General features: G+C 35.2%; 1 protein-coding gene across 1 annotated transcript in view; it reads left to right on the top strand.

Moving 5' to 3' along the window:
- NUP155 (nucleoporin 155) overlaps positions 1–20562 on the top strand; it is a 68414-nt gene that overhangs the window by 7394 nt on the left and 40458 nt on the right. The window contains exons 4-14 of the mRNA XM_077763476.1: positions 1308–1378; positions 6509–6601; positions 7381–7547; positions 9582–9687; positions 10698–10771; positions 11078–11169; positions 12818–12915; positions 13416–13568; positions 14863–14963; positions 17289–17459; positions 19135–19245. Coding sequence (XP_077619602.1) covers positions 1308–1378; positions 6509–6601; positions 7381–7547; positions 9582–9687; positions 10698–10771; positions 11078–11169; positions 12818–12915; positions 13416–13568; positions 14863–14963; positions 17289–17459; positions 19135–19245 — 1237 coding nt within the window. The remainder of the gene's footprint in view (positions 1–1307; positions 1379–6508; positions 6602–7380; positions 7548–9581; positions 9688–10697; positions 10772–11077; positions 11170–12817; positions 12916–13415; positions 13569–14862; positions 14964–17288; positions 17460–19134; positions 19246–20562) is intronic.

Here is a 20562-nt window from a genome sequence, read left to right on the forward strand (position 1 = left end):
GCATAACATGGGGAAATGAGGAAACTTGGTCCACATACGTGACCATTTAGGAGTTCTCTTCCTGTTTGCTTGGCTCTTTTCAAGACAACCAGAAATTTTCTTCAAGGTCTGGATCATATATACATATTAATATATGCTGGTATATATTAATATATATAATTTATTTTTTTCTAGGTTTTTATCCTACTTGGTGTTCTCTAAGTTTCTCAGATCTTTAGTTTGAGGTCTTTAATTTTTGGAAAATTTTGAGTGATTATCTTCAAATATTTTGTTCTGCCCATCCTCTTCCTCTCCCTTCTGAGATTTTTACACTTTTGTTAGATTGTTTGATGTTATTCAAAACAGATTTTGGATACTTTGTTCTGTTTTTGTTTCTACATTATTTTGTTTGTTTGTTTCAATTTGGATGATTTCTATTAGCCCAAATTCAAGGTCATGGGTTCTTTTATTAACTATTTCAAGTCTACTTAAAAAGTTCTTATAAGGTGTTTTTTCTCTGTGCTATGCGTTTTATTTCTAACATTTTCACTTATTTCTTGTAATTTTCATCTCTGCTGAGATTCCTTAACTGCTTATTGTCCACTTTTTTCATTAATGCTGATATGATAATATTCACATTTATTTTAAATTTCCTGTCTTCTAATTCAAACATCTCGCTGAGTCCATTTCTGTTGATTGGTTTGTTTCTTGACAGGCTTTTTTTCCTGTGCTTTTTTGTGTCTCGTGTTTATTTTTAAGCCAGATGCCATGTGTAGGACAGTGGATACTGCAGTAAATAGTATTTATCCTTAGATATGGGTATGTCTCTTTTTTTGCTAGGGCCTATCAAGTAGGTCTTTATTGCAGGGAAAGTTAACTTTTTCCAAGTCAAGAGTTGAGCTCAGTTTGGTTTTGTTGTTGCCATGATTACCCTCAGTGGACCACAGGTTGCAAATTCCTTTAGAATTGCTTTGCACTTAGGATATAGGTTGGGTTGCTGGAGACTTTTTCTCAGTGTTTCTATCCACCTTCAGCCATAGGCTTTTCCTGTGAGTCTGTTCTCCTGAGAGTGCTTTGCCCCAATAGAACTGCTGTTACTTGAGATTTGCAACCTGGCTGCGGAGAAGTTTGGAATGGGAAGCATCAATCTCTGTTTGCCTGGTGTATGCTTAGCCTTAGACAGGCCTGTGTGCCTGGATCTTGGAAATGAAACAGTTTTGTTTGCTGGCTTATTTTTCATTACATTCTGTAGTCTTATTAAAGAATATTTTAAGATAAAACTTTGTTTTCTGTGTATGTATAACATGTTTCTCTTCACCTTTTGACAGAGGAGACCTTGCCTATTTTGATGGACTTAGTGAGACTATTCTTGCTGTGGGGCTTGTGAAACCAAAAGCTGGTAAGAAATAAAAATGTAATGATTAATTTGTGTTTGTATATAATGGTTTAGGACTGAGTAATAACACATTTTAAGTAGTTAAAAATTTTTTTAAGTAGTTAAAATTTTTATCAAATATTTGTTCTGAATTCTAATTAGAAATATATAAAACAATTAGGAATATTTAATAGTTTACTCACTTTATGGTAGAAGTGAGTTTGTCTGGGGCGCCTGGGTGGCTTAGTCAGTTAAGCGTCCGACTTTTGCTTAGGTCATGATCTCGCGGTTCGTGGGTTCGAGCCCTGCGTCGGGCTCTGTGCTGACTGCCAGCTCAGAGCCTGGAGCCTGTTTCAGTCTGTGACTCCCTCTCTCTCTGACCCTCCCCTGCTCACGCGGTGTGTGTCTCTCTCTCTCCAAGAAATAAAAAAAAAAATAATAAAGAAGTGAGTTTGGCTTTAAAATTCTTAAACTGGGGCACCTGGCTGGCTCAGTTGGTAGAGCATGCAACTCTTGATCCTAAGGTCATGAGTTCAAGCCCCATGCTGGGTGTAGAGCTTACTCAAAAAAAATTGTGGGGGCTTAAGGGTTTGTACCTGCATGGCTCAGTTAGTTGAGCATCCAACTCTTGATTTTGGCTCAGGTCATGATCTCATGGTTAATGAGTTCAAGCATCAGGCTCCAAGCTGGCAATGCGGAGCCTGCTTGGGATTCTCTCTCCCTCTCTCTCTACCCCACCCCTGCTGTCTGTCTGTCTGTCTCTCTCAAAATAACTAAATAAACTTTAAAAAAATTTTATGAATAAACTATAATTTCTGCATTTTATCTTGCTTATTTTTTACTTTGTTGATTTACCTAAAGATTTTGCATTATATATTTTTCATCAGTAAATTTAATGAGAAACCATTTTTGTCTGCTTTTTTTTTGTTTGTTTTTTGTGGGTTTTTTTCCCCCCATTTTTGAGAGTGAGAGACAGACTGAGTGCAAGAGCATGTGCAGAGGAGAGGCAGAAGGGGAGAGAGAGCGACATAACAGGCTCAACACCCAGCTCAGAGCCTCATGTGGGGCTTGATCTCACCACCATGAGATCATGACCTAAGCCGAAATCAAAAGTTGGATGCTGAACTGACTGAGCCACTTAGGATCCCCATCTCTGCATTTTTTTAGTCTTACTATCCAATGGAAATGAGAAGAGAATTCAGAATAAATCTTAAAGAAGTAACAAGCATTGCTTAATTTAACAGTTTAACTTCATTATGCAGATTTTCTATCAGAACTAATGACAAAATAATGGGTTCATTTAAATTTAATATGCATATTTTTGGATGTATGAGAAATCTTGCTACACTGGGAAATAGTAGACAAAATTATATGTAATGCCTGAATAAGTTTTTTTGATGTCACAACTGTTTTGAAATTACAATTCACATGGTACAGACATGCAGTCTTAAAATGGTTTATGTGATTACATTGGGAACTTATTTCCTTAACATAGAACCTCAAAGTATTCTTTGCCCTGAGCTTTCTTTTTTTCATTTAAAAGTTTATTCATAATAACAGTCAACAACTGTCTTTGCCTCCTATTGTAATAAATATAAATAATCCATGTAAGATAAATACTAAAATTTTGTACTACTCAAATGTGTAAAATTAAAATTATGGCATAGTCTTTGATATGGAAACAAAGGTGTTATCTTTGATAACTAAACAATTCTGGCTTTGTTGTCAATAAGTACTGAAAATTCTGACTCTTGAATGTAATGTTAAAGCTGACAAAGTCCATATATTAGTTTGCCTTTTGCAAGAAATTACTATTCTTGGGGTGCTTGGGTGGCTCAGTTGGTTAAACGTCTGACTCTTGACTTCAGCTCAGGTCATGATCTCACAGTTTGTGGGATCAAACCCTGTGTCAGGCTCTGTGCTGACAGTGCATCGCCTGCTTGGGATTCTCTCTCTCCCCCTTCCCCACATGTGCACACTTTGTCTCTCTCTCTCAAAATACGTAAATGAAATTTAAAAATAAAATATTCTTGATGTTAAAGTCATTGTTTTCTAAGTCAAGCTTTTTGGCACGAGTTTGCTTTATTGGTGAATTCTGTGTAAGCAAGAGTATGAATACATGTTTCAGTTTTATGATTGTTTGAATAAAACATAAGAATTCTTAAGTGTTTTCTAGCATTTGCAGGTTTTTGTCTACAGAGAAACTGACAAGTGTTTATCACTTTTTGAGTTCAGAGACGCATTTCTCATGTATTGAAAGATTCACATAGCTGTCTAGTTTCAGTCTCCTTCCTGGGAGGCAACTTACCTGAAAGAGCTTATTGCTTTTGGATATTATTCATTATAGTGATTGTGAGTGATTAGTGGTTATGAATCAATTTACCTCATCTGTATGACCCTCTAGGGCTGCCACCAAAGTCAAATCATATTTAAACTCCTTCCTGAAAGTTATTCTTGGAATGGCCTTCTTTATCTCTCTAGCACAGTAAACTTCCTACCTCAAGTTTAGTCAGTTACTTCTACCTATCTATACTTTATCTATCTAGAGAGTGCGCAAGCAACAGAGGAGGGGCAGGGAGAGGGAGAGAGAGAATATTAAGCAAGTTCTGTGCTCCCTGCTCTGTGCAAGCCTGATATGGGGCTCAATCCCACAACCCTGGTATCATGATTTCAGACAAAATGAAGAGTTGGATGCTTCACTAATCACCCAGGTACCCTTAGTCAGTTACTTCTGGAAAGTCGGTGTAGTTTTCTTCATCGAAACAACAAAAGCAGTTGTGTTAGCAAAGGATCATAAATGCTCATATTTGTACACAGGTATTACACTTTTTCTTTCAAAACTTTTTCAAACTTTTAAAACTTTTCTATTCAAAAGTAGTGAAACTTGAAATTATTCCAAAGACCTAAACAACTTATGTTAATTTCTAAAAGGTGCTAATAAGATAATGCACTTTATAGGTAAGAAGTGAGGGTTGACAGAAGGGAGAAATGTCAGTCATTTACCCTTGCTGCATCCTGAAGGGAGATGGCTTCCATTTCTGCCATCTTCTGTTGCAAAATACTTGAATAAAGAGAGATTTAGAGAAGATGACATCATTCGACAAGATGCTACTTTATTTATCTTTCTTTACTCGAAGTCCTAAACCAGCGCCACCATCTGTAGAATTCCAACTTACTTAAGTTTCTGTAGCCAAAGATGACTTCTTTGGCATAGCCCAGTGACTGAATACTTTGAGATAAGGCTTCTGTTAAGGAAAACATAAGTTTTCATGAAGTTTAGGCTTTCTAAGTCAGTTTATCATGAAATATCAGGTATATTTTGAGTTCATCAGGTAGATCTGTGCCTGCAGCATTACTGACTGGAAGCTTGATACACAAAGCTGACTTTTGTGGCCCTCATAATTCATCACTGAAAGTAGATGTTTTGTACTTTCTGTGGTATTTAACACCCTTAAGTAGGCCAAAGGTATATAGGTGAAGAGATGTCCATAATTGTAACATAAGATATATTTCCTTTTATTCCTGTCAGTAAGACACTATTTTTGGACATTGTCACATGATGTATCATCTTGCGCCCTGTGCACTTCTTAATGTTAATACCATAAAAAGAAAATATAGTTAAACAGTACCTTAGCATGAATTTAAAAAAAAAGTTTGTACTTGGGAATCTCCCCTCTGAAACTGTCTGATTTTGGTATATAAATACATCTGGGAAACTCATTTAATATTTAAACTCTTTTATCTGTTTCTGTGAATTCGATTATAGACATCTGACATAAGTGGAATTATATGGTATTTTTCTCTTTACAACTGGTTTATTTCACTTATAATGGTCTTAAGATTCATTCCTGTTATAGTATGTGTAAGAATTTCCTTTTTAAAGACTGGATCATATTCTACTATATATGTAGACCACATTTTGTTTATCCATTCATCTGTTGGCAGACACTTGGGTTGCTTCCACCTTTTGGGTACTATGAATTATGCTGCTATGAACATGGGTATACAAATACAATGCTTTATATTTTAATAAACAGATTATTTTGTAATGCCATGCTGATTTTGGAATTAAAAAAATTTTTTTAATTTATTTTCAGAGAGAGCACATGTGCATGCATGTGAGGGAGGGGCAGAGAAGAAGGGGGAGAGACTCCCAAGCAGGCCCCACACTTTCAGTGCATAGCCCAACATGGGGTTTGAACTCACAAACTGTGAGATCATGACTTGAGCAGAAATCAAGAGTCAGACCCCTAACTGACTGAGCCACCCAGGTGCCCCATGTAGTGCTGATTTTAAATGGCATTAAATACTGAAGTGTTTCTTTTCTTTTTTTAAAGTTTATTTATTTTGAGAGAGTGAGTGAGCTTGTGCGAAAGGAGAGATGGGTTAGAGAAAGAGGGAGAGAGAAAATCCCAAGCAGACTCCTTGCTTTCAGTGTGAGGCACGATTCAGGTGTCGATTTCAAGAACCATGAGATATGGGGCACCTAGGTGGCTCAGTCAGTTAAGCATCTGACATCGGCTCAGGTTATGATCTCACGGTTCGTGGGTTACAGCCCCATGTTGGATTCTGTGCTGACAGCTCAGAGTCTAGAACCTGCTTCAGATTGTGTATGTCTCTGCTGCCCCTCCCCCACTCATGCTCTGTCTCTCAAAAATAAAAATAAACATTAAAAAAAAAAAGAAAGAACCACGAGATCATGACCTGAGCTGAAACCAAGAGTCCAATGCTTAACTGACTGAGCCAACCAGGTGCCCCTGAAGTGTTTCTTTTTTAATATGGTTCTTTTTAATTACTACTTACTTATTTACATGATCATAGGTAGTAATATTTTAACTTCAAAATCAAATGGAGTTCAGACTTTTCATACACTATTTAAATGTTTTTTGGATTTTTTTAAAGTAGGCTCCACACCCATCGTGGGGCTTGAATTCACAACTTCAGGATCAAGAGTCGCATGTTTTACCAACTGAGCCATCCAGGTGTCCCTTCATTACTATTTAATCACTAGTTCATTTTGATGGTAAACCATTAGTCTATTAATGCTTAGATAGTGGATGTGGATGAAATGGTAAAGCTATAGTCTCTTAATGCTTAAATAGTGTAAGTGGATTTTTTTGGAATAATCCCTAACCCATGTCTACTCTGTCTTAGGTATCTTTCAGCCTCACGTACGGCACCTGCTGGTTTTGGCAACCCCTGTGGATATAGTGATTCTTGGACTTAGCTATGCTAATTTACAAACAGGTATAGCAATCCATATGTGGTATTTTGAAAATAAAAATGTTAACCAATTTAATATAATTAAAAGCTAATGTTTTTTACTAAGTTAACTTTCCAAACTGTTTGCTCATAGCAAAATAATATTTCCCTACAGGGCTTGTTTCTTTCAGGTTAGTAGCTCCACCAAACAGGTATTTTGAATATGTTTACTGTATTAATGTACACTCCTTAAATGTACAGTATAAAAGGGTAGTAAAGGAGAAACAATTGACACTAGCAAGTTTTTCCAATAATGCTTTCAATTTCTTTGTTTCTAGTTTTTTGACTAGCCATTGTAACATACAGAACACCGAAATGTACATTCTTTCCTTTAACATAAGAAGACATTAATTTGTTACTGGTATATTCAATGGTTTTTTTTTGCATTTTGGCAATCTGGGTGAATTTCATGTGACTCAATGTTGAATTTCAGTGACTCAGATTAGTGATTATTACTATCACATCCTTAGGCTCATTTCTAAAATTTAATAATTTGGGATAGTTTTTGATGTTGTATAATGTAACATATATAAAACTTATTCTATGTTATAAATTTTTATACATATACATATTATAAGTTCTATCTAACTTGAATAAATTGTATCAGACTTTTTATAGTGATTTAAGAATTATGTTATAGAAGCTTTTGGATGTATCAATAAGAAGTCAGTAACAACACCAGTTCTGAAGATAATACAGTGATTGTCTCAAACTTGAAAAAAGCTGATAAGCTGATTCCTGTATTCTTTCTTTAAAAAAAATAGGTTCTGGAGTTCTTAATGACAGTATGTGTGGTGGAATGCAGTTGCTCCCAGATCCCTTATATTCTCTTCCCACTGACAATACTTACCTTTTAACAATAACTTCCACTGATAATGGCAGAATTTTCTTGGCTGGAAAGGATGGCTGTTTATATGAAGTAGCATATCAAGTAAGTCTAGCTTTCATAAACATTTTTTTGTCTCTCTTGATTTTTTTCATTTTGGGGGATAGATTTTGCTTCTGTTTTTTTAATTATATAAGCATACTAATATATTCTTAGGGAAAATATTCATACATAGAGTTAAAACCATAGTCTTCCATGACTATACCATGCCTATAAAACATGGTCCTCTCTCTTCTACAAATAAAAACCATTATTCTATTATTTTTTTAGAACATGATATATTGATAATTATAAATATATATTTAGGTGTGTATACACATATACAATTATATAATTATTTTTCTGTATGTATGCTTTTACTTAGATGATTGCTTATGTTTTGTTACATAATTGGCTTTTCACTAAATTGTGTTATGTTTTGTGATTGTTGCATATTTGTCTGTAAAATGATATGCATTGTTTACTTAGCAATTTTTTCTTCTGGTGTTTTTTTTTTTTAATTTATTTTAAAAGAGAGGTAGAGGGAGAATCCTAGGCAGGCTCCATGCTGTCAGTGCAGCCTGAATATGGGCTTGAATTCATGAACTGTGAGATCCTGACCTGAGCCAAAATCAAGAGTCAGATGCTTAACTGACTGAGCCACCCAGGCACCCCTTAGCAATTCCTTTCTTGATGGACATCTAGGCTTTCAGTTTCCCTTTTCACAAATAATTCTTTTGCAGGACTCCTTGTATATGTGTAGATTCTTTTTTGTGTAGAGACATAGAATTCTAATGGCTAGGTTATAGAATATATGCATTTAAAATTGTATTTAATATTTTCATATTGCCCTCTAAGAGTTAGACTCTTAGAAGATGTCTATGTATATATCTCCCCCATGCTACTATTAAACTTACTAATTTTGGCCAGTGTAAGAGGGAAATTTTTTTTTTAAATTTCTGGTTGAATTGAGGGAGGATCTTTTCATGAATTTTTGGTCATGTATGTTTTCTCTATTTTGAAATGCCCTTTTATGTCTTTTCCCTACTGTATTATTGCCTTTTTTCATTACTGTAAATGTTAGGGAACTGATAATATTCTCAGAGTCACATAACTAATTAGTGGCAGAGCCAGGACTACAACCCTGGTCACTGTGTTTTTTATATTACATTGTATCTCTTACCCAGTTTCTCTTGGTTTTGTTCATTATCAAAAAAGAAGTGGGGGGCAATGCCTGGGTGGCTCAGTTGGTTGAGTGTCCTACTTCAGCTTAGATCATGACCTCGTGGGTTGGGAATTCGAGCCCTGCGGTGGCCTCTGTGTAGATAGCTCAGAGCCTGGAGCCTGCTTTGGATTCTGTGTCTCCCTCTCTTTCTGCCCTCCCCAGCTTGGACTCTGTCTTTGTCTCTCAAAAATAAATACTAAAAAGAAAAGATTTTGTATGGCAAAAGTCAGTCATTGAGAAGTACACTGTAGATTGTGATTGGCAATGTCTGCTATTAAAATTTCTTTTTAGCTGAAGTGGGAAGAGATGATACAGGTACCTCTGTCCTGTGTACTTTGGGCTCTTATAAGCTGCACTAATTATTTGCTTTACTACTTTTATTTTTTATTTATTTTTAAATGTTTATTTTTGAGAGAGGGAGAGAGAGATAGAATGCAATCAGGGGAGGAGCAGAGAGGGAGACACAGACTCTGAACAGAGCCCAATGTGGGGCTCGAACCCACAAGCCCCGAGATCATGACCTAAGCTGAAGTTGGATGCTTAACCAAGCGAGCCACCCAGGAACCCCTGCTTTACTGCTTTTAAATAAAAGAGTTTTTAAGATAACTAAAGTATGAGTTTACTAACAGCACTATGAGGTTTTGAAATAGCTGATTTCATTGTGAGCAGTGATATGATTATGGCTAACTACATTTCCTATTTTTAATTAAAGGACTAAACTCAATACTTATTCTGAATATTATGTATCATTTTATTTACAATTATTGATATTTCAGTACAGTTTGAGGATTTTTGTACCCGTGGGTATATAGTAGTTGCTATGACAGATGTACCTACATTTACAAGTCTTCCTTCTTTCAACTTTTCCTTCTAAGGCAGAAGCAGGTTGGTTTAGCCAAAGATGCAGGAAAATAAACCACTCAAAGAGCGCACTTTCTTTCCTTGTTCCTTCATTGCTACAGTTTACATTCTCAGAAGATGGTAAGTAGAAAATAATAAATTTGGCAAATAAAAATTTTTTTAACAGATTGTTGACTTAACATTTTCTTCCAAAGTTCTCAGGTTTTTTTAAATGTTTGTTTATTTTGGGGGTAGGGGGGCAGAGACAGAAACAGAGAATCCCAAGCAGGCTCTGTGCTCAAACTCAGGAGCCATAAGATTATGACCTGAGTCCAGATCAATAATTGGGCACTAAACTGAGCCACCCAGGTGCCTCCAGAAATTCTCATTCTTAACTGAAACTTTGTCTTATTAAATAACATTTGGTATATGTTCAAAGGAAGAAGAGATTATAAAATAGTGTGGGTTTTATTTCCAAATTCCTATGAATGTAGCATCACAGAGCATGGGTCTAAAACAGCTGTGCATACTTAAACCAACACCATGTATATGAGAGAGACCTCTACTACATGTGTTGCCTGTCTAGAACAAATTGAATATGAATAAAAGTGAATACATTTGAGTTTTTAATAAAATGAGAGATTTAGGCTGGTGAAATAATTAAAAAAATACTTTAGTGAGATAAGATAAATACACTCAAAAAACTTTATGACTGAAATTTAAAATTTTTTCCCTTCACACAGTGATTCATTAAACTAAACTGGAAGTTTCTTAAAGGAATACATGAAGTATAATTATTCTTGTGTTTCTAGCATACAATAGACATTCATTAAATGTTGGATGAAGAAATAATACAGAACTTAGTTTTGATTTGGCTTAAAATTCATTGAGAAGACAGAGTAATTTATTTGTGAGGCTCTTAATCCAGTCACAGTATTTGATGTCTGCTTTTTTTCCCCATATATTGTCTGATCTAAATGCTTCTTCACTTTGTCCTCATGTAAAAATCCTAGGACTTATCTACAAAGGAAGAGAAAAGCTCCTAATTGCAAAGTTCTAATTCAGCAATTTTAATTTATTGTGAGTGGCTGATGTGTTTTATTTATTAATTTTTGAGGATTCTTTCTTTTTTTTTTTTTTTGGTCTTATAGATCCTATTCTTCAAATTGCAATTGATAATTCTAGAAATATTTTATATACACGATCTGAGAAAGGAGTCATACAGGTAAGTATTAGTATTAATATTATACTACCATTTAAGTGGGGGAAGAACATCCTGTTTTTAAAGAGGAGATTCAGTTACTCTTAGCCTTTTCCTATAGGCTGTATGCTTTTTCAAAAGCTACCTCTCAGGGTCCTTTTGTAACGAAATTTCAAATCTCTGAATGTTGTCATATTTGTATGAAGTGCCACAATTAAAGGATCCCTGAAAAGAAGGGGTCTGCTCAATAAAACATTATTTAAAAGATTATTTTGTAAAGTGCACGGGGGTTATAGTTATGTTTAAGTGGGTACAATTTTTTATTCACAGGTTTATGATTTGGGCCACGATGGACAAGGAATGAGCAGAGTTGCCTCAGTTTCGCAGAATTCTATTGTCTCTGCTGCTGGAAACATTGCTAGGTAATATGTAATTTATTGTCAGATGTTTCATTTGTGCTTTGTGTACAGCATGCTAAAATTGTTTTCTCTTCAAAATATCTCTGAAGGATAAGGAATGCTGAAGGAGATGACATTGGAGGTTATGTTAGAGCTGCTAGAGAAAGACTCTTCTTTTAATTCTGATGTTGGATGGTTTGAAACAAGGCAGACTGGTTTTACAGTGTCAAGTACAGTTTGACATGTTTTTCTTTGGAACTTTAAGCTTTAGATTGTCTGTAACAGGCAGTTACAGGAGTTGTCACTAAGAAGCTACATATCTCAAAGTTCCCCACTTGTGAACACTCCAGCCTTTTAATGGGCCTGCATAGTATAAGATTAGTTGGTCTGATAATTGACACACGTGCAGTTTGGGAATACAGGAACTTTACAGTTGTGCACATTGTATTCTTGAGGAAACTGAAACTAATGGGTGTTACGGTTTATCTGAAGTCTGACTCCTAGAGAAGTACTAGAACCCAAACTACAGGCCAAGTCTTCAAACACTGTACACTGTGATTTACATATATCACAACTAATTTAGTTCAGGTGCATAAAAGGCCTCAAATTTTCAGCTTCAGTTTTCTGTGTGCTTGGGTCATTGCTGCATTCAGATATCCTAGTGAAAAATCAATATTTTCTTTTCAATGACAAAAAAAAATTTGAAGATAGACCATCTAAAACAAGGTTTCTCCTTTTTCAACTCCCAACTTTTTTTTTTGAAATTGTTTTTAAATCCACAGAAAAACTAGAAGAGCAATATGGTAAAAACTGATATACCCTTTATCCAAATTCAGCAGTTTTAACCACTTTCCCTTAATTTGCTCACTTTCTTTCCTATGAGCTACTTGAAAGTAAGTTGCAGACATCATGACTTTCATCCATCAACTTTCATTTCCTAAGTCTGTTACACACAATACAGTTCCACATCTAAAATAATGAATAATTTTGTGATACTATATTGTAATTATACAGTTCATATTAAATTACTTAATAGTCCCAGAAGTCTTAACAGTTTTTCTTTTCATTTTTCTCCAGATTCAGTCAGGGCCCATGAATTACATTGGTCATTTGTCTTACTGACATAGAGCAGGTGTCTCACTGCCTTTCCTTTTCCCTACATTTGGTGGGGTGGGACAGGAGTCTTATTTGTAGAATATCTCATTTTTTGAATTTGTCTTTTTTTTTTCATTGTCATAAGGTTCAGAAAATAGGGTAATTGTTTTGTTTTGTTTTGTGTTTCTGGACAGTATTACATAGGTAATGTGAACTCCTTGCAGTGTTACATCAGTAGGTACCGGTTTTTCCGGTATGGAAAACTTGGATAAGGTGCTATTTACCAGGTCTCTGGTTATAAAGTTTCATTTTTCCTTCATTTGAATTAGAGGTAATCTTTACAGTGAGAATTTGATGCTGAGAATGCTTTGTTCCTCATTAACCATTTACCCAAAGGACTTAGCCTTTTATGATCTTTCAGAAAAGGGTTACTTCTAACAATATTAATGTAAACTCATTTTCAGGGATTTTTGCTGGCACTTGTATTAATTTTCTAAGAAGTTAGTCTTATTTTAGCATATTTACATATTTAGTAGACCATTTTAAAAATAGACTAGTTTTTTTTCCTTTCTTGTAGGACCATAGATCGTTCTGTTTTTAAACCAATTGTTCAGATAGCAGTGATTGAAAATTCTGAATCACTGGATTGTCAGTTATTGGCAGTCACACATGCAGGTATGTTGTTTAATTTGTATGTCTACTGTTGCTTTTAGAAGTTGATAATCTTCAAATTTGGAAATTTATATTAGAAATGTGTTTTTACTTGTGTATTAATTATCAAGCTATATGAATGAGTCATAAAATTAAGGATTTTGAAAATTGGAAGATTTTCTTGGTTCTTTCTCCTCATTTTATAGATGTAAAATCTATAAAAATCTAGGCCTGAAAAGGAGAGTGGTTAATCAGTGACAGAGCCTGAATGGGAACAAGGACTCCTTTGGCTTAAAGTTGCAGATTCTTTCTACTAAAATGTGTTGATTTCACCTATCATTTCTAAATGACACATTCTTAGAAATCTCCTTCAGGTAATACTACAAATGAGGACTTTAGGTCAGTCAGGAAATGTGTGGCTTTAACAGGTGTCTGATGTTACCCTGTAAAATTACTTCAATAACACATATACCTCAGGATTTTAATTTTCTGTTAACTGATGTATAATTTTACTCCAACATTAGGTATAAGGTTATATTTCAGCACTTGTCCATTCAGACAGCCATTAGCACGACCTAATACATTGACACTGGTTCATGTTCGCTTACCTCCTGGATTCTCAGCATCTTCAACAGTGGAAAAGCCTTCAAAAGTACATAAAGCACTTTACAGTAAAGGTAAATTTTGAAATACTATCAGAGTTAAGATTGAGTTTTTTAAAGTATTAAAATTAGAATGTCTTTTGAACCATTTGAAAATAACAAATTTTCCAATAAAATTTAGAATGTCTTAGTTTCTTTACATTAATTATGGTTTTATAACCTGCAACCCCAGTGGACTTAAGACTGATGTCACTAAAGTCAGTATAAAGGGAAGAAGTTAGTGGGAAGGGCTGGAATTGAGCACAAGCACTGTAAATTTCAAAATTAAACTGTCCTCTTATAACTAGTATTGCTAAGATGATGCTTTTATAGTCTGTTTATATCTGCCATTCCACTAGTTTAACTTAATCATTTTTATTCATGATGGGTTTGGGATAACCAGTACATTAAATTCCATTTCATTGACTATTATATACCATTGAGTGAAAATTACAACATTTTTTATGTACTAAATATGCTTTTTTAAAGTTAATAATTAAATTCATAAGCCCATTGATTATGAAATATATCCTAACTTTAGAAATTTTAAGATGTTGGGATGCCTGGGTAGTTCAGTTGGTTGAGCATCTGACTCTTAATATCAACTCAGATCATGGTATCACAGTCATAAGATCAAACCCTACATCAGACTCTGCACTGAGCATGGAGGAGTCTCTCCCTCTTTCTCTCTGCCCCTCTCCCATTTGTGCTCTCTCTCAAAATAAATAAATAAACGTATTTTTAAAACAGAAAATTTAAGGGACATCTGGGTGGCTCAGTCGGTTGAGCGCCTGACTTTGGCTAAGGTCATGATCTCACAGTTCATGGCTTCAAGCCTCACATCAGGCTCTGCGAACAGCTTGAAGCCTGTAGCCTGCTTTGGATTCTTATCTCCCTCTCTCTCTCTCTGCCCCTCCCCTGCTCACACTCTGTGTGTCTCTCTCTGTCTCTCAAAAATAAATATACATTAAAAAATAATAGAATAATGGGAATCTACTCCCGAAACCAAGAGCGCACTACTGTATATGCTGTATGTTAGCTAACTTGACAATGAATTGTATTAAGGAAAAAAAAAACAGAAATTTTAAGATATAAAAAAAGTAAGTTTACACAAGAGAAGTGAAGTATAAGATCTGGAACACTTAATGATCCTACCCTACCGATAATTGTATGTCCTTTTAAGGGATTAATTTTTTCTTATTTTGTAACCTATTTACTAATAACAGTGCATGTTATATGTATTAATATTAGTAATTAATATTACTAATTAAGATAATTAAGGATGCATATTATTTGGCATGCTATAAGATTTTGTGTATTAAACTTTTAGGTATTCTACTGATGGCAGCCTCGGAAAATGAAGATAATGACATTTTGTGGTGTGTTAACCATGATACATTTCCTTTCCAAAAGCCAATGATGGAAACTCAGGTAACTTATCCTGAGAATCTTAAAGAACGTTTTAATTTTAAGTGAAGAATAAAATTTTAAGAATACTTATGTTGTGGTATTTATTTTGAATAATCATATATGATTAAAAATGGAAAATAAGTACATTCTTTTCATTGTTATTCCTCTCTGAGGTTGGAAGTCATTAACAGTAATTGTTAAAAATATATTTTAACATTGGAACCCTTTTAGAAAGTTTTTCGCACCTGGTTGGCTCAGTCAGTTAAGCGTCCGACTTCAGCTCAGGTCATGACCTCACTATTCGTGAGTTCGAGCCCTGCATCGGTCTCTGTGCTGACAGCTCAGAGCCTGGAGCCTGCTCCGGATTCTGTGTCGCCCTCTCACTGCTCCTCCCCAACTCATGCTCTGTCTCACTTTCTCAAAAATCAATAAACATTAAAAAAAAAAAAGTTTTTCAGGGCGCCTGGGTGGCTTAGTCGGTTAAGCGTCCAACTCTCACTTAGGTCATGATCTCGCGGTTCGTGGGTTCGAGACCCGCGTCGGGCTCTGTGGACTGCCAGCTCAGAGCCTGGAGCCTGTTTCAGATTCTGTGTTTCTCTCTGATCCTCTCCTGCTCACATTCTCTCTCTCTCTCTCTCTTTCCTAGAAATAAATAAAAATATTAAAAAAAAAAAAGTTTTTCGTAGTGTACCCAAAAATGCATGTATCTTTTCTGAAATGACTTTTGTCCCATTTAGATATATTGGGTTTTTAGTTATTTAATTATGAGGCCACCCACTGTAGTTATGACTTAGAATTTTATCTTAATGGTGTCTTTAATTTATATAGTTCTGTCTAAATTTTTAAAAAATGTTTTTTATTATAGAAATTTCCAAGCATGCACAAGAATAGAATGATAAATTGAATGCCCATAATTAAGGAGTTACCAACCCTTTCCCATTTTGTTTCATATCTCTTCCCTGCATATACAAATGTATACACACAAACACATGGTTGTGTTTTAAAAGCAGATTATCACCACATATTCCATGAAGTCGATGTGGAGTTCCTAGGTAAGGTTTGCAGCCCCGGCCTGCCCTGCCCCAGTCCCACACCTAGGCTGCTCATCTCAGCCCTTAGCATAGAAGGAGCTAAGGAGAGGCCAGTACCATCAAGAGTATGGCTAGGGGAGCCATCTCTGCTCCTTCCCATTGGTATTCCCTGTCTCCCCCCATCTATTTCTCCTAAATGCCCTCGCATAGCCCATGCTTCCTGCCCCCTGAGGATGCTGATCAAACCAAATAAATATACTCTCTTTGGAATCGTCTCTTTAAAGGCATTTTGGTTCCAACTGCCACTGACTGCTCCCTGGTTATTCTCACATTTAAGCCCTTTTAGTAATGGGAGCAGGAAAAGGTATGTAGGTGAGAGGAAGAAGAAAGCATCCCAGGGATGAAGGCATGGTTTAAATGGGCTCTTCCAAGTTTCTGATATGGCCCAAGGAGCCGGGGTAGGGGTAGAAGGTAGGTGTCGAGGCAAGAAGCATTTTCCTCAAAAAATTTTTTTTTCATTCTTAAACTTTGCTGAGCACTGACTATGTGTTCATGCTGTGGTAGACTGTGAGGATTCAGAACTCAATAAGATATGAACCCTGTCCTCATGGAAGCACAGTATTAGGGAATACAGGTTTGAATTCTGGCTCCATTTCCTTAAAGCTATGACTCAAAGGGTTTAATGTATCTCTGGCCCCCAATTACCTTGTTTGTAATAGTTATAAGAATACCCACCTCTGTGGGTTGGTTCATATGTGTAGAGCACTCAACATATTGCCTGGTATATAGGAAGCAATAAATGATCAAAATGACAACTTACTTTTTTAAGCAAATACTATGCATCATATTCTATGATTTGTATAATCTTGTTACAGATACGAACTTTTTAAAAGAAAAACAGCTACCAAATAATCTATTTTTTTAAATGAAGTTTATTTATTTATTTTTGAGAGAGAGAGAGGAAAGAGAGAATCCCACGCTGGCTCCACTCCATGACCACAAGATCACGATCTGAGCCGAAATCAAGAGTCAGACACAACCAACTGAGCCACCCAGGCACCCTGATTTACTGTTACTCATAAAATTTTACCTCTGCCTTGTAGTATAAAAAATTATTGTCATAGAAGATGGCCTTATTAAAGGAATAGACAGTAGAGCATTAAATAGAAACTTGAGAATGTTCACATTCATGGGTTATTAATTTATGAAATTCTGCATTTCCTTAGAGATTAGACCTATATGTTTTTCCTTTTTAGAAGGTTTTGCTTTATGTTACCTAAATAACAGCTATAAAAAGTTTATTTCTTTTGTATAGATGACAACCCGTGTTGATGGTCATTCATGGGCTCTCTCTGCAATAGATGAACTGAAAGTAGATAAAATAATTACACCCTTAAATAAGGATCATATCCCAATAACTGACTCACCAGTTGTGGTACAGCAGCACATGTTGCCTCCAAAGAAATTTGTTCTCCTCTCAGCACAGGTATGTACATGGTCTCTTAAGGTGGAGACAAAAAAGAAGCAATGTTTAATGTTAGGTGTTCTGCAGTACATGCTTAATAGAGTCATTTGCTTAAGTGTCTCAATAATTTTTACTCTTAAAGTTATTCTTAAGGAATAATTTGTAAGTACCAAAAATGCAACAAAAAGAACTTGCTGTTTATAAAGTGTTGTATGTTTTCTGAAGCAGCACTTCTACCAGTGTTCAGCAGCATCAAATAAAATAACCTAAGTATTGGTTTTTTGAATAATAACGCATTAACAAAATTTTAATGGCGTAACAAGGAGTATGCAGAGTAAAATCTCCCTTCCAGTTGAGATCCCTTCCCTACAGACCCATGTATGTCATCAGCATCTGTTTATCCTTCCAGAGGTGCAGATATGCAAACCATAAAATAATGGTTACGTATTCTTTACACTGTTTTATGCTTTGCTTTTTATATTTCAAATATATATTTTAGAGATCTTTCTATATCATCATATAAAGAACTTTCTCATTTTATGTTTGAAAGATTTTCTTTTATATGGTTGTACCATATGTAACGAGGCCCCTATTAATGGGTTATATTTTGCTGTTTGTAATGCTACAATCTTGTGCATGTATTATTTTCTGTTTGTATGAATAGAGCTGTAGCACCGCCTCTGCTGGGTCAAAGAATATGTTTTTCTCTAATTTTGATAAATGTTGCCAGATTCCTGCAGGTATGCATATATTCGGTATTGATGAATATTGAGTGCCTATTTCCTTACATCTTGTCCAACTATCATATCTCATTTTATTAAGAGTAAGATGGACAGTCTTTTCAAGTGTTTATTTTTCTGTAAACTGTTTTTCCTATTTTATTGAATTATCTGTTTCTTTTTGATTTAGAGAAGCTCTTTATCAACAAGGAAACGTTTTATAATTTTAGTGTCATATTTTTCCTGGTTTGTCATTTTATTTTGTTTATTGAGATTTTTCCCCTATGGATAAAGTATATAAGTAGTCAAAATTTTCTTTTATCTTTGGGATTTATGAAATTAGTAAAAACCAAACAACAGAAACTTCCTCATTCGGGGGTTTATAAAAAGTTCCCCACAGTTTATTTTAGTACAGTTTTCTCATTTAAATCTTTGATCTGTTTGGAATTTGTCTTGGTATATGATTAAGAATCCAGCGATTGTTTTCTAAATGGATTTACTTATGCCAACATGATTAATGGATAATCTAACTTTAATCCTCTGTTTTGAGGGACAACTTGAATTTATTCTAAATTCAAGTATTTACTTGAACCTATATCAGAACTTTCTAAATTTAATAAGAAAGCACTGACCTCCACCAAAAAATAAATCCCAAATTAATTATAAAAAGGTTCTGACTCTTGTAGATACAACATTTTATAAACCTGTGTTTTATGCATGGTAATAGTACATGCCCTGTGAATATATTTTGTGTCTTACAGAACACTGTTATCTTATTTAGTCTTCTTTATGGATACATAGATCTAATATAGTTTGAGAATTGAAAGGTAGATGTTCCTTTTGACCAGTTTGCTTTGTATTCTTGAAGGGTTTTGTTTTATTGATTTTATTAAATAAAATACCAGGGTCAGTTGATCCAGCCATGCCTGATAAATCTATTATTTATGTATTTATGTTTTTTTTTTTTAACTTCTTAGGGGAGTCTTATGTTTCATAAACTTAGACCTGTGGATCAACTGAGGCACCTACTTGTGAGTAATGTAGGTGGAGATGGAGAAGAAATTGAAAGATTCTTTAAATTACATCAGGTAATTATTTGTATTTTTTTTTTAAATATGTTTTAAACAATGAAAGAATGGGAGTCATAGCTCAATTTTATGTAAGTTAGGAATCAAAATACTATAATTAACAGGTAATCTTAGGGGCGCCTGGGTGACTCAGTCATTTGAGTGTCTGACTTTGGCTTAGGTCATGATCTCACGGTTCGTGGGTTCGAGCCCCATATTGGACTCTGTGTTGACACTGCAGAGCCTGGAGCCTATTTCGAATTCTATGTCTCCCTCTCTCTCTGCCCCTCCCCCACTCATGCTGTGTTTCTCTCTGTCTCAGTAATAATAAACATTAAAAAAAAAAATAAACAGGTAATCTTAACAGGTTTCCTTTCTTTAGTCACTAAAGAAGTTACTAACAAGTAAAGCTTATGCAGTAAACTCGGATTTTTCATTTGTTATTATTGATAAGCACTTAAAGTATACTAGTAAGAGACTGATATTCAAATTATTGATAAATGCATTTTTATTAAAAACACATTTATGGACAACTCTCTCTCTCTTTCTCTCTCTTTTTTTTTTTTTTTTTAATTTTTGCCAGTGACCGCAGGAAAAAATTGAGGGCAGTAGTGATAGGGGCATTAGTATTTCAAAGCTACAGCTGTAATTGAGAAGGTAAAACTCAGAAAGCTTAAGATCAAGAATATCAAATCAAAGTTAAATACAGAGACACTGAATTCAAATCACCAGCTCCAAAACAGGGTAGAGTACTTGAATTCTGTGGGCTTCAGTTTCTTCATGTATAAAATATGCATTATAGGTGTGCCTATGTGGTTCAGTCAGTTAGCTTCCAACCCTTGGTTTCAGTTCAGGTCATGATCTTACAGTTTGTGAGTTGAAGCCCCATATGGGCCCATATGTGCTGACAGTGCGGAGCCTGCTTGAGATTATCTCTCTTTCTCTCTCTCTCTGCCCTTCTCACACACGCATGCACTCTCTCTTTCTCTTGCTCAAACAAACAAAAAAACATGCATTACAATAGTATATGATGTGGGGATTGATATATGCTATCCTCTTAAAATAGTACCTGACACATGACAGGTACTCAATAAATGTTAACTACTGTTGTTATTTTCTAAAAGGTAAAAAAGATTGAGAGAGGGGCACCTGGGTGGCTCAGTCAGTTAAACGTCCAGCTTTGGCTCAGGTCATGATCTCACAGTTCGTGGGTTTGAGCCCCGCGTTGGGCACTGTGCTGACAGCTAGCTCAGAGCCTGGAGCCTGCTTCAGACTCTGTATCTCCCTCTCTCTCTGACCCTCCGCTGTTCACTGTGTCTCTCTCTCAGAAATAAATAA

This window comes from Crocuta crocuta, unplaced genomic scaffold (genome assembly GCF_008692635.1).
Source record: "Crocuta crocuta isolate KB4526 unplaced genomic scaffold, BGI_CrCroc_1.0 scaffold4, whole genome shotgun sequence".
Taxonomy (NCBI): Eukaryota; Metazoa; Chordata; class Mammalia; order Carnivora; family Hyaenidae; genus Crocuta; species Crocuta crocuta.